Source organism: Tamandua tetradactyla, chromosome 5 (assembly GCF_023851605.1).
Source record: "Tamandua tetradactyla isolate mTamTet1 chromosome 5, mTamTet1.pri, whole genome shotgun sequence".
NCBI classification, from domain to species: domain Eukaryota; kingdom Metazoa; phylum Chordata; class Mammalia; order Pilosa; family Myrmecophagidae; genus Tamandua; species Tamandua tetradactyla.
In genome coordinates this window covers 24675135-24688416 of record NC_135331.1, presented here as the reverse complement: position 1 = coordinate 24688416, position 13282 = coordinate 24675135, and the positions used below count along the sequence as shown (strand labels likewise).

Here is a 13282-nt window from a genome sequence, read left to right as displayed (position 1 = left end):
TCAAGAAGGTGGATGAAGTTCAGGGTTTCTCTCTCAAGTGAGAAGGCACACGGCGAACACAGTTTCTCTCTCATCTGCAAAGGCACATGGCGAACACGGTCAGGGTTCCTTTCTCATCTGGAAGGGCATATGGCGAACACAGCATCATCTGGTAGCTTCTTCTCCTGGCTTCCTGTTTCATGAAGCTCCTCAGGAGGCATTTTCCTTCTTCATCTCCAAAGGGCGCTGGCTGGTGGACTCTGCCTCTCGTGGCTATGTCGTTCTGCTCTGCTCTCTCTGAATCTCCTTCATTCTCCAAAATGTTTCCTCTTTTATAGTGCTCCAGAAACTAATCAAGACCCACCGAATGGGTGGAGATATGTTGTCACCTAATTCAGCTTAACAACCACTCTCAATTACATCACATCTCCTGGGACATGATCTGATTACAGTTTCAAATGTACAATGCTGAATAGGGATTAGAAGAAACGGCTGCCTTTACAAAATGGGATTAGGATTAAAACGTGGCTTTTCTAGGAGACATACATCCTTTCAAACCAGCACACCTTCATTGGTCTGTGCTCCATGGGGAGTTTAGTTCTTTCAGCATCAGGCACAGAAAGCATCTCTTTCCTGTCTCGGTTCTCAGTGTCATCCCGACACCAGTGAGTGAGGATCCGGCCTCCCTCGGGCCAGGCTGCTGCAGATCAGGATCTTTCCCGATGCCTCGTCCCCTTTCCCACTTGGTGGAGGCTCTTATAGCCTTATTCTAATTCGACCCAGGTAGGCTCTTACTTTCCCCAAATGAAAATACCTCTATTTGTGCCACTGATCAAGGGGAAAAAAATCATAGAAAAAGTTTACAAGTCAGGTAGAAATATGACTCAAATTCGTGCACTTTATAGGGACCCATGTCATCACTGTAGACTCTCCTGGGCATCTAGGCATGCTTATCTAAGAAGGTCTCAAATATGAGTTACCTGTACCTCCTGAGGGCGGGGCTCGTGGAACTTTCACTCCCTGTTTGTGCCAGTTTGAAAGGATGATGTACCCCAGAAAAGTCACATGTTAATCCTGATCCAATCTTGTAGGAGCAGCCATTTCTCTGAATTCCTGTTGAGCTCTGTAGGTTGGAAACTTGGTTAGGTTATCTCCATGGAGATGGGATGCCCAATTGTGGGTATTAACCTTTGATTAGAGGGCGATGTTATGTGACTCTCTCTGTTCCAGGTGGGTCTTGATTATTTACTGAAGTCCTTTAAAAGAGGAAACATTTTAGCAAGAGCTCGGAGCAGATAGAGCCCACAGGAACGACAGAGCTTAAAGAAATGACAGAAGCTTCAGAGCCAAGAAATGTGGACATGTCGAGAACAGACACGGATGTTCCCTGCAGGAACAGAACTGAAAGCAATGGAGCCCGGGAGCAAGGGACAAGCTAGGGACCAGCGTGCCTTCCCAGCTAACGAAGTCATTCCAGGTGTAGCAGCCTTTCTTCAATTAACATATCTTCCCCTGGATGCCTTTGTTTGGACATTTCCATAGGCTTAGAACTGTAAACTTGTAAACTTATTAAATTCCCCTTTTGCAAAAGCCATTCTAGCTCTGGTATATCACATTGCAGCAGCTACACACTAACAGCCCATTCTATATCCAGTATTTCAAACATTCGGGAAAGCATTACTTGAAATAATGAGTGAATGAATGTTATATTCATACATAATTTTGCAACGGACGATTGCATTATGTCATCAAAGTGAACCTGTGTTTTGTTGTCAAACATTACATCAGCTTTTCATCATACGCTAGCTCGTCCAAAAAGTACCAGTGCCCAACAAAGCACTTTCTCTTTCCCCTGCCACTGTTCCTCACCATAAAAACAAGGACCAGTGGCCAGCCCACTATGTCACAGCTCTGGAAGTCATCCTCCAGCCACTCGTTTCTTTCCCTCATGCTCCATACCTGAACCTCTTACAACCTGACAATGCCACGACACTTCCCACATCTAACACCTCTGTGCTCTCCTCAACTACACTTCATCCAAGTCTGGTCTGCAGTCATGCAGGCTTGAAGTTCTCCTTTCCTCCACTATGGCTCCTTCCAGCATCACCACAGCGAGCTTTAAAACACGAATCGGGACTTGATCTAGAAAGACACCCAGCATTCTTATTTCTTCTCTCCCACGATCTGCCTGCTTCCCCTCTCACTCCCTGCTCTCAACCCTCCTTTCCATGGCTTCTTCCTGTTCTCACAGAACCCTGAGGTCCAGCACGCCATGCCCTCCAGCTCGCCTGCCTGGCTCACTTCCCATATCATCCTGCCTGCTTTCTTCAAAAATCAGAATCAACTTGCTACTTCAAAACAGAGGCCTTCCCTGATATTTTTTCTTGTTTTCTCAGCTAAACTTCACAAGTCAGAGCCTATGTTTCTTTTTTTTTAATTTTTATTTATAAAACCAATCAACATACAGTATGACATTCTTTTATTTTATCACATAGTTGTATATTCATCATCATGATAATTTCTTAGAACATTTGCATCAATTCAGAAAAAGAAATAAAAAGAAAACAGAAAAAAATTCGTACATACCATACCCCTTACCCTCCCTTTCATTGATCACTAGCATTTCAATCTACTAGATTTATTTTAACATTTGTTCCCCCTATTATTTAGTTTTAAATTTTATATTAATTAAAAAAATTACAAGAAGGAAACACAAACATTCCCAACACATACACTCAGCAATTCACAATATCATCACGTAGTTGCATATTCATCATCATGATCATTTTCCAGAACAACCTATGTTTCTTCTTGAGCAAGGGTTACACATGAGCACCCCATGTCTAATGTGGATAAATGCAAAGCCCTCATTTATATGCATTTTTTCACTCGTTCATTCATTCATTCAGTCAGTCATGGTGGAACTTGGAGCCTGAAGCTCTGTGGCTCATAAACAGGAACATGTCTAGGGGAACAGCTGGCCAGATGCACAAAGTAAAGCCAGCCTGGTCACCCCTCTGTGACTCTGAAGGCGCCATGACCTGCAGTAAAAGACCTGGGGTCACTTGAAATGACAGGTCACTACCAGACCACACTTCCTGCCGTTCCTTACCCCAAAGACCCCTGCGCAGGCTTGACTGGCAGGGCTCTCACTCCCCACCCCCCCACCCCAACTCTCCAGCAGGAAAGGATCCCCGCCCATCTCGCTCTCCCAAATGGCCCGAAAACTGACTTCCTCCTCTGGACCATGTTAGGGCGGGGAACGGGGAAGCGCACTGCAACTTGAGCTGCGGAGGTTGTGTCGCCCCTCCCAACACGACTTCCAAAACTAATGAACCGCCCCTTCCGGGCGACATGACTTCCGGAACTAATGAACCGCCCCTTCCTGACGACATGACTTCCGGAACTAATCAACCGCCACTTCCGGACATCACCTGACCTTCATCCTTAAAAGCTACCCACGCACGAACTCACCTCTCTCCATCTTGGGTTTGGTGAGCTCTGATAGGGAGTGCAGAAATAAACTCGCCCACTTTAAATTTCCTGGTCTACCTTCCTTGTTTCTCACCCTTTCGCCTCCTAAACCTTTCAGACCAAGTGGCAGAAGCCAAAATCGGACCCAAACTGGTTCAAACAGCATGGGCTCTGGGTTCTGCCGTGGGGAACTCCGACAGCCCCACACACCATGTACCTTGCGAAACAGTGCCTGGCCCTGCCCACTTCCCAGACCCCTCCCCCACCCACCCGTGGCCCCGCCCACAGACCCTCCTCCCCGCAGGCCTGCCCACTATGCCTTGGCCCCACCCACCCCCGACGCGCCGTCACAGGTTCACATTCTCCCACCCAGTGTGACGCTGGTGGAGAGGATTCGTCCCTGAGGTAGAAAGGAGGACAAAGAAATCTGAAGTAATTGTTAGGATGGTGGGAGGCAGTGTAGAGAGGACTGGAAGTGTCAACTTCTGAGGATGCCGCAGAAAAAGAAAAGGTCGGGAAGGCAGGGGTGCTGAGGAGGGGCTGGAAGAGAAAAGAACATTCTGGAATGAAGCAAAGCTAAGGGCAGCACTGTTGGGGGAGGTGGGCTGCTAATTCCGGGGCCGCAGAAATGGGGTTGAAAGCCCAGAGTGGCGGGCGACCCCTCTAATGAAGAGAGAGAGGAGAGGGGTTCGGGGACGAGCCTCACCGTGTCCTGGCCAGCTGGGTGCCCCACACACTCCTGCACCCGAACCTGAAGGAGGAGAGCGCGACTGGAACAGTAGGCCGTGGGCGCTGGCTGTGAGCTTGTCCTCTCCCCCCATCCCGGAGCCCTGAAATTCGGCGGGTGTGGCCGTAGGGGGAGCACCCCGCCCCCCAACTCCCAGACCCCACCCTGGGCACCCGCATGCCAGTCCCCTCCCCCACCCGAGACACAGCCCAGTCTCCTCCCCAACCGAAGCCCAGTTCCTCCCTATCGGTCCCCTCCCCCACCCGGCCCCAGTTCCTCCCCGTCGGTCCCCTCCCCCACCCGGCCCCAGTTCCTCCCCGTCGGTCCCCTCCCCCACCCGGCCCCAGTTCCTCCCCGTCGGTCCCCTCCCCCACCCAACCCCAGTCCCTCCCCGTCGGTCCCCTCCCCCACCCGGCCCCAGTCCCTCCCCGTCGGTCCCCTCCCCCACCCGGCCCCAGTCCCTCCCCGTCGGTCCCCTCCCCCATCCGGCCCCAGTCCCTCCCCGTCGGTCCCCTCCCCCACCCGGCCCCAGTCCCTCCCCGTCGGTCCCCTCCCCCACCCGGCCCCAGTCCCTCCCCGTCGGTCCCCTCCCCCACCCGGCCCCAGTTCCTCCCCGTCGGTCCCCTCCCCCACCCAACCCCAGTTTCTCCCCATCGGTCCCCTCCCTCACCCGGGCCCAATTCTTCCCCATCTGTCCCTTCCCCCACCTGACCCCAGGTCCTCGCCATTGGTCACCTCCCCCACCCGGCCCCAGTTCTTCCCCATCAGTCCCTTTCCCCACCCGAGCCCAGGTCCTCGCCATTGGTCTCCTCCCCCCCACCCCAGTTTCTCCCCTTCAGCCCCTCCCCCACCACAGCCCAGGCCTAGTCGGGACATACCACCCTATGGTATGGTACCCCTCTGTTGGCAAGACTCCCCACCCCAGTCCCCTCACCCCTCCTTACTCCAGTGGGGTCCTCCATCTCAGTCCACCAAAACAGACCTCTTTCAGATTCCCTGGGTGACTGCCTATGAGATCCCCAATATCTCCTGGGATTTTGCGGCAGAACTAGATGCCAGATTTGGTCAGACAAGAAAAGCCAACGCTGGTGAGGATGCTTCTGTCCTGCTAAGCTCTGGGCGATTTGAGTCAGCACCCTCCTTTCCTTCCAGATTCTGTAGATCAGGAACATCGGTGAGAAGTGCATGAGTCGGACAAAAACCACGTAAGTTCAACCCCCTGTTGCTCCATGTTCAGGCAGCATGACCTAGGGCTGTACCCCAGTGACCCTCCAGGGCCTCTGCTCCCCTTATGGTAGAGCTTAGGGGTCCTGTGAGGGCAAATGAAATCCTGCATGCCCCTCAGGTCAGCCCTGGTCTCCTGCTTGGTGAAAGTTGCCACAGCTAGATTGGTAACTAACATCTCTGTATTTATTGATGGATCCTATTGCTGACTGGGTGACCAGCCTGAAGTGAAGTGCCCTAGTCCTCGGAGTCTTGCTGTCTTGTCACGCTGGAAGGTGGGGGGCCAGAATGGAGGATGGGGCCAGGGTGCAAATTCACCAAAGGCCTTCTTCCTGGAGGGACAGAGAGTTGCCTCTTGAGAAGGGGAAGAAAGGGCCACAAATGTGGGCGGAAGCCCAGTGGTCAGGCACTCTTGATGGAGATGAGGTGTGCCTCTCAGATTGACCCTTGGCTCAGCCAATAAGGAACTGGAGCTCAAGTTGGAAGATAAAGAGGAGACAAGCTAACAGGGCGGTACCAGGTCTCACTTTTTAACCTCCTCAGCCCTGTTGGCAGAGGTTTTCACATGAGACCATTGCTTTATAAAAATGGATGTAATAAAAACACAGCTTCTGTGTTTGTGGAGCACCTTGGTAACTGTGCTCTGATTGGGGTGGGATCGGGCCACTGAGACCACAGGAGACCTGAGAAACAAAGTCTTGCAAGATTCGAAGCCAGTCTGAATTGGACCCAAGCGGGCAGAAGACGTCTTCAGGTAAGATGGACCCCAAAAGCATGGCCCCCTCTGTCCTTCTCACTGAGGAGCTGGTACTGGGCAGGAACAGCTGTGTCATAATCATTGGATGTCCAGGACTGTGTGAATGTGGACGGAGAAGTATCCATTGCCTCATGGGGAGGAGAAACAGGGAAAAGATGTTTGGCTTAGACTTCTCAGTTTTCAGGTCAAATACAGTGGCCACTCTTGCCTCCTTGGACTTCAGAGAAGGTGGAATCCCATAGAAACATCCCTGGCTAGTACTTCTGGAGTGTTCCCATTTTCTCATGAGGTTTACGTGAAGTTAGTTGTTTGCAAGATTTAGGTTGTCTGACAATTTGAGGAATTGAATGGGGGCCTATCACTTTCTCACTATGTGAACCTGAACAGCCTCCTCTTCTCCAGCCATATTTGGGGTTCAGTGGCCTAAAAATGGGGACCACAATAGTGAATGTGAAACTTTCTATGAATCTTGAGATTTTCTCAAGATATTGAATACAAAGTACCCAGCACCATTTTCTGGGTCCACAGGATGCCCTGTAACAAAGCGATTATTAGCATTGCCTCTAATCTCAGTCTCCTGTTGCTGATTACTGATGGTGATTGCCTGGGAGTTAATAGAGCACATTCCATTGGTTCTGAGGGTAGAAGTGTAGAAAACAATCTCCAGAAGGATACCCAGATGGGTATCCTTTAATAGAGGCACATTCTGGGTGGAAACTGAACTCTGCCATTGGAGTATAAGAGTTGTACAGGCATCCCATTGAACTGAGGGAGGGTGAAAGTCGGAGAATTTCCTGGGGTGGGGGGAGGTTCTCTCTCTTTGTGTTCTGACACTTCAGAGAATTAGTGTGTGCCATCCTTGAATGGGAGTCATCTCAATGCATGATGGATACTTAAATGCAAAATCCATCTGCAAAGTTTGCAGAGGGAAAGGTGTTGGTATCTGTGCATTATGATTAAAAGGTACAGGGAAAAACTGAATTTTATTGATATGCCTAATGGGGTAACTGTTAAGAATATCTGTGTTGGAGACACTTAGCACCAAGAAGGGGCTTTTTAAAGCTGCATTTGCATCAGTGGTTATCCAAGCTTTAGAAAATACCAAGCATCAAAATAGACTTAGAAAAACAAAATAAAATTTAAAAAAAAAGAAAAAGAAAAAAAAAAAAGACTGGGAAAGGGACCTGTGGAGATCATGGTTAGGTACAAGGTTCTTGGAAACTGCTTGAGCTGACTGCTGCCAGAGAAATGTCCCACTGTGAGAAGAGGAGCCTCGACCCACAAAGAGAAGGTCTTGTAGCAGCTTCTGTAATGACAGGGACATGGGACTTTGGGCCACGGTTATTTCTCTCCTTGGTTCTAGTATCACAAAGAGGCTACAGACTTCATACTCCATGGCTCTGAGACTCCAATCTGGGTGTCCAGTGTAGCTCTCTTGGCCACTCCCCTAGTTCACAGTCCTACATTAACCCTCTAAAGCCAATTGGCTGAGCAGAAGGAATCCATCTCTCTGAGAGGAGACACCCCATAAATTCAGGTAGGATGGAAGACCAAACCTCTCTCCCTGCCCTCAGTGATTATATTGGTTTAAAGGGTCTATACTGCCTCTCCTTTTAATTTCTAAACGTGAGCCAGACAAATCATATTTTGCATTGCCTTAGCTCATGCCCTTTTCCCCATTTGGAACACTCAGCCACACCCTGCCCCCACCCTTCTCCTGATCAACTTCTAATTTTAATGTTAACCTGACTTCTCTCAGAAAAGCTTTGATCTTCTGACTCTGGAAGAATGAATGGGCACATGATTTGCTCTGTCAGGTAGCATACAGGGTAAATGAAAGCTTGATACACAGATATGTTTTATTACATTTTTTTTGATAAACTTTATTTTTTTTGAACAATTGTAGATTTATAAAAAAAATTGCGCAGTAAGTACAGTCCCATATATCTGTAACCCGTACAAACACACAAACATACATTTCTCTCTAGTTTTGACATTTTGAATTTGCATTTGGGGATTTTATGGTTTTACTTTCTTTGGGGGTGACACACTGTCTTCATGAAGCTGTTTTCACTCTTGAACATTTTGACCATTTCGAGGGGACCAAATAATCCCCCAAAATTATGCGTGCAGGATTACCAGTGTTCTAGTTTACAAGATGCTGGACTGCAATATACCAGAAACAGAATGGCTTTTAAAAGGGGGAATTTAAGTTGAAAGTTTACATTTCTAAAGCTCAGAAAATGTCCAGATCAAGGCAAGGCTATGAAAAATGTCCAAATTAAAGCACCAACAAGTGGTTGTGTTCACTCAAGAAAGGCTGATGAAGTTCAGGGTTTCTCTTTCAGCTGGAAAGGCACATGGTGAGCATGGCGACGTCTGCTAGCTTTCTCACCAGGCTTCTTGTCTCATGAAGCTCCCCTGGGAGCATTTTCCTTCTTCATCTCCAAAGGTCTCTGATGGCCTGGGCTCTAAAGCTTTTTCCAAAATGGTTCCCACATAAAAAACTCCAGTAAGCAACCCCACCTGAAAGGGTGGAGACGCATCTCCATGGAAACCATCTAACTGAAGTTACCACCCACAATTGGGTGGGTCGCATCTCCATGGCAACAATGAAAAAGCTCCCAGCCAGAAATACTGAATGAGGATTAAAGAACTTGGATTTTCTGGGGTACAACAACAGATTCAAACCAGCCCAGGGGGTATCTTTTTTTCCAAACGAATGAATGAGTCCCTGACTTCTCGCCCCAGCCTTAATTCTTCCAGTTTTGTGAGCAATTGAGTCTGCCATTGAGTCATATTAATTAAGCTCATAAAGCCAAAGAGCCAGGCAGGATTATCTGGTTGGAGATTCAGGAATGTAACTTCATTTTGCTTTTCAGTTGGAAGCTAGGAGCTGAAAGGGGAAAGTGTGAACATAGAGGTGTAAAAAGCTTTCCAGGAGCCAGAGGAGGGGCCCGGGTCCTAACTGGCCATTGTCATCCTGCGGTCTGTCCTTAGTGAGGTCAGAGCAGACGGCTCCCTGCTAGCTCTGCCTGGAGCTGGTAAGTAAGAACCTCAATCTCATAAAGTGTTCCACAGCATATTTTCAAGAGTGGTGCTTTTGTTGTGGATGTGAACTGTTTATTCCCCTGATCTTCATCCCAAAATGCTTATCCTAATATACATTAAAAGAGATAGGCATTAAACCGTACATCTCAAAGCTAGTGTTGTCGTCTTTGACAGCCACATGATATTTAATTGTTACACTGCTGCTCGTTTCTCATTCCAATTCTTTTTTAATGAAAAATAATGCACCCATTTTCTGGCTGCCCGTAAATCCTTCCCAGCCTGGTTATCTGCTGGAACACATAGAATGTTGACTCTGCTGGGCCACATCATTCTTCCACCCCATTCCCAATGGTTTAGCTCCTTGAGTAATCATCAGAAACTTCTCCCTAAAAGGGTGGGGCCAGCTTGCAGGCTTATCTGGACTCACTTGCTACTGGTATTAGTGGAATGGGGCGGTGGTTGTCTTCTCACTTCCTAGGGGCTTGATGAGACACTCTCCTGGTTGGAGTGCAGGGTGTAATTAAGATAAGCTGAGGACACCCCAACCACCACCCACCCCCACTGTGAGAACAGTAACTTTGGCCCTGAGTCAGTTCCTCTGGGAATGGAGAAGATGAGATTGTTCGTGCTTGGCCTTGAAGGACGTCTTGTTCCCTGGGTGTTTCCTCAGGATTCTTTTCAAAGCAGATTCATCAGGATGAGCAGCCAGGCCCCACCCAGGCTCCTGGAACTGGCCTGTGAGAGCCTGCTAAGGGACAAGGCCTTGGCCATCTCAGTGCTGGAGGAGCTGCCTACCGAGCTCTTCCCACCGCTGTTCACAGCAGCCTTCACTGGGAGACACTGTGAGGCCCTCAGGGCCCTGGTGCAGGCCTGGCCCTTTGCCTGCCTCCCATTGGGGGCCCTAGTGACGGAACAGCGGATTCACCGGGAGACCATACAGGCTGCGTTTGCTGGGATCGATGGCCTGCTTGCCCAGAAGGTTCGCCCCAGGTGAGTGTGATCAAGGTCACCTGGTAGGGGCCAGGGGAGTCAGCATGACAGGTGGGTTAGAGAGGATCAGGGTGGATCCCAGACTCTTAGGTGTCATGAGGAAGCTTGAGGAGGCCTGGGGCCGTTGCTCGGCTCACTTAGGAGAAGGGCTTCCGGAAATAGAAAGCTAATAAAAGTGCAGAGCTGACAGAGGAAACATGCAGCCCCCTCCTCCCAGGGATACTTAAAGGTTCTGGAACTGGGCACGTGGAGGAGGAGGAGGGGGAAGGAAACAGCTGCTATCCAGTATATGGGATTAAAAGTGCCTATCAGATCTCCGGTCCTTGCCTAAATCCTGACCCGAATAGTCTTCTTCTAAATTGATCTTGAAGTGTCTCAGCCAATCATCTGTTACCCCCACAGGAGATGGAAACTACAGGTGCTGGATTTACGGAAGCATGCTCATCAGGACTTCTGGAACGTTTGGTCTGGATCTGCACCCCGTATGTTCTCACTGACAGAGCCAGGGACAGCCAAGCCCATGACTAAGAGGCAGAAAGTGGAGGAGAAGCAGCCCTCCGCTCCACTGGAGGTGCTCCTTGACCTTTGCCTCAGGGAGAGCGCCCCTGACCAGTTCCTCACCTACCTCATTAAGAAGGTCCAGCAGAGGAATGATTTACACCTGTGCTGTAAGAAACTCAAGATTTTTGCCATGCCGATGCAGAATATCAGGAAGATCCTGAAGGTGGTGGAGCTGGAGTCAATCCAGAATTTGGAAGTGAACTGCACCTGGAAACTGTCCACCCTGGGGAGGTTTGCTCCTCACATGGGCCAGATGGTGAACCTGCGCAGGCTCCTCCTGTCCCACATTCACGTGTCTTCTGATATGACTCCAGCGATGGAAGAGCAGTATGTTAGCCTGTTCACCTCCCAGTTACTCCATCTGCAGCATTTACGGGTCCTCCATTTAGACTCTGTCTCCTTTCTTGAAGGTCGTTTGGACGAGGTGCTCAGGTGAGGAGTGGTGAGGCCTTTCTGTGGACCAGAGACAGGCCGTCTACATTTCTTTACATAATAACAGGCATTGATTGTGTGCTCACTGGCAGCATGTAAAGTTCAGTAGTATTTCTTCGCATTGTCTTTTTCAATAATGTCTATAAAGTGGGGTAAGGAGGATAGATACATGGCACTCTCTTGAGAGCTGAAGAAAGGGATTAGTAGAGATTACATTCACTTGACCCAGTCACAGGATAATTAAAGTCATGGGGAAATTTCCACCTAAGATCAGACTGCCTTACATACCCATAAGCCACCATGTGGCTTGCCAAGTGCTGACCACCATCAGATGGTGAGAATGGCTGGGCTTGAGTATAACTGCCGTTTTCCCATACGAGGTCTTCGTGGACAGATGCTATGTCTGCCCCAGGTCTTTCCTCAGCACCCTCTAGCTACCATGACCATTCCCCAGAACTAAATCTCTCTGTGTGTTTCTCCCCAGGTGTGTGAAGACCTATTTGGAGACCCTGTCCATCACTAACTGCCTGCTGTTGGAATCAGACCTGATGCATCTGTCCCTCTGCCCAAATGTCGGTCAGCTGAAGAATCTGAGTCTGAGTGGTGTCAGCCTGACCAACATGAGTCCTGGGCCCCTCAAGTTTCTGTTGGAAAGAGCCTCATCCACCCTCCGGGATCTGGATCTGGATGAGTGTGGGATCATGGATTCCCAGTTCAGCGCCCTCCTTCCTGCCCTGGGCCGCTGTTCCCAACTGAAGACCCTCAGCTTCTGTGGAAACCCCATCTCCACAGCCGTCCTAGAGGACTTGCTGAGGCTCACGGTGGGGCTGAGCAAGTTAAGCCATGTTCTGTATCCTGCTCCTTTGGAGAGCTATGACGACACCGACGGGACTCCCCACCCAGGGCGACTTGCCCAGCTCCACGCCAAGCTGAGGCAGATGCTGCAGGAGGCCGGGCGGCCCAGCATGATCTGGTCCCGGGCCAACTCCTGTCCTCGCTGCGGCAACAGGACCTTTTATGACCCAGGACCCCTCTTATGCCCCTGTTACCTGCCTGTCTAACTGGGGTGCACACACCAAAGCCTTGATTCTCTATGCCTGGAAACAAACCTAGGACACAATTCATAAAGAAATACAGAGATTGCATTTTCAGACCATCATTCAGTGGGAACAAGAAAAGGGAATGGTGATTGGGGTGGGGTGGGGCTGCTGTGTTGGATGGGCCTTTCCAGGGACATGTGTCCCGCAGAATCAGAATATGAATCAGACTTTCTAGAGAGGGATTGGGGCTTGAGGGGTACAGCTGGGAGTTATTCTTGCATGGATGTTCATAAAGAAACAGTTAAAAATAAAGGAAATTTGATTGTAAACCATCTGGTATTCCCCAATGTATATTTATCTGTTTTTCCAGTTTAAAACTTCAGTATAGGCAGCCATAGTAATATTAGATAAAATAAATTCCTGAAATTGAAAAAAAAACCCTCAGGAATCTCCAGTTAACTGATTTAATAAAATGGACTTGCATATCTATGATGTTTAGAAGCTCAGACAAGATTTGGCTCCAAGAGCTCACAGCATCATCATCCACATTTGTTTCTTCCCTGTGAGGCATCTTTTACTGCCTCACTTTTTTCTGGGGTTGTTCAGTAGGTCAGTGGATACAAGGTATGTGCTCAGGGTTCTGGAATATACTTAGTGGCCAATAGTGAGTACCCAGTAAAGTGTCCTTGACAGGGGTCCTCGCCACCAATTCGCTGAGACCCCGGACCTGAGCACTCCTAACAGTTCAGCAATGCATCCATAGGTCTCAGGCCCTGGCTGAGGCCTGAAAATGCAAGAGCTGGGGGGTTTCATGTCAGCCAGGCTAGCTCCAGTGCATGCTGTACCTGTCAGATCTCTGCTAGCTGCTCACTCTCGTGGCCCTGAGGAGTGAAGGCATAACTATTCTAGTGCACAGCCTATCCAATTCTGTAACTTCCTTTGGTGAGATGGATCTGTGTTTTTACCGTTTTACCCTTGGGTGATGATGCATAAGCTCCACTTTCTTCTTAGGTCAACTACCCTAACGTTTTAGTTGAGGTGTAGAGA

At 49.3% G+C, this 13282-nt stretch overlaps 1 protein-coding gene across 20 annotated transcripts; it reads left to right on the top strand.

Annotated features, from left to right (window-relative positions):
- Positions 1 to 3398: 3398 nt before the first annotated feature.
- On the top strand, positions 3399 to 12354 carry LOC143683798 (melanoma antigen preferentially expressed in tumors-like). 20 transcript variants are annotated; one of them, XM_077160146.1, is made up of 8 exons: positions 3865 to 4251; positions 5333 to 5385; positions 6083 to 6158; positions 7525 to 7698; positions 9044 to 9205; positions 9883 to 10202; positions 10605 to 11195; positions 11680 to 12354. In XM_077160146.1, the coding sequence occupies exons 6-8, from the start codon at positions 9910 to 9912 to the stop codon at positions 12254 to 12256; spliced, it is 1461 nt and encodes a 486-aa protein (XP_077016261.1). In that variant the 5' UTR covers positions 3865 to 4251; positions 5333 to 5385; positions 6083 to 6158; positions 7525 to 7698; positions 9044 to 9205; positions 9883 to 9909; the 3' UTR covers positions 12257 to 12354. The 20 variants fall into 20 exon arrangements, with proteins under 20 accessions (XP_077016272.1, XP_077016276.1, XP_077016270.1 ...); XM_077160161.1 differs by lacking the exons at positions 3865 to 4251; positions 6083 to 6158 and adding an exon at positions 3407 to 3473; XM_077160155.1 differs by lacking the exons at positions 3865 to 4251; positions 7525 to 7698 and adding an exon at positions 3410 to 3473.
- The last annotated feature ends 928 nt before the right edge of the window (positions 12355 to 13282 follow it).

Excerpts from the sequence above, each read along its gene's own strand:
- LOC143683798 (XM_077160157.1), top strand. The coding sequence starts at position 9,910 with ATGAGCAGCCAGGCCCCACCCAGGCTCCTGGAACTGGCCTGTGAGAGC. Across the intron at positions 10,203-10,604 it reads GCCCAGAAGGTTCGCCCCAG|GAGATGGAAACTACAGGTGC; the intron begins GTGAGTGTGATC and ends TTACCCCCACAG. Across the intron at positions 11,196-11,679 it reads CGTTTGGACGAGGTGCTCAG|GTGTGTGAAGACCTATTTGG; the intron begins GTGAGGAGTGGT and ends GTTTCTCCCCAG.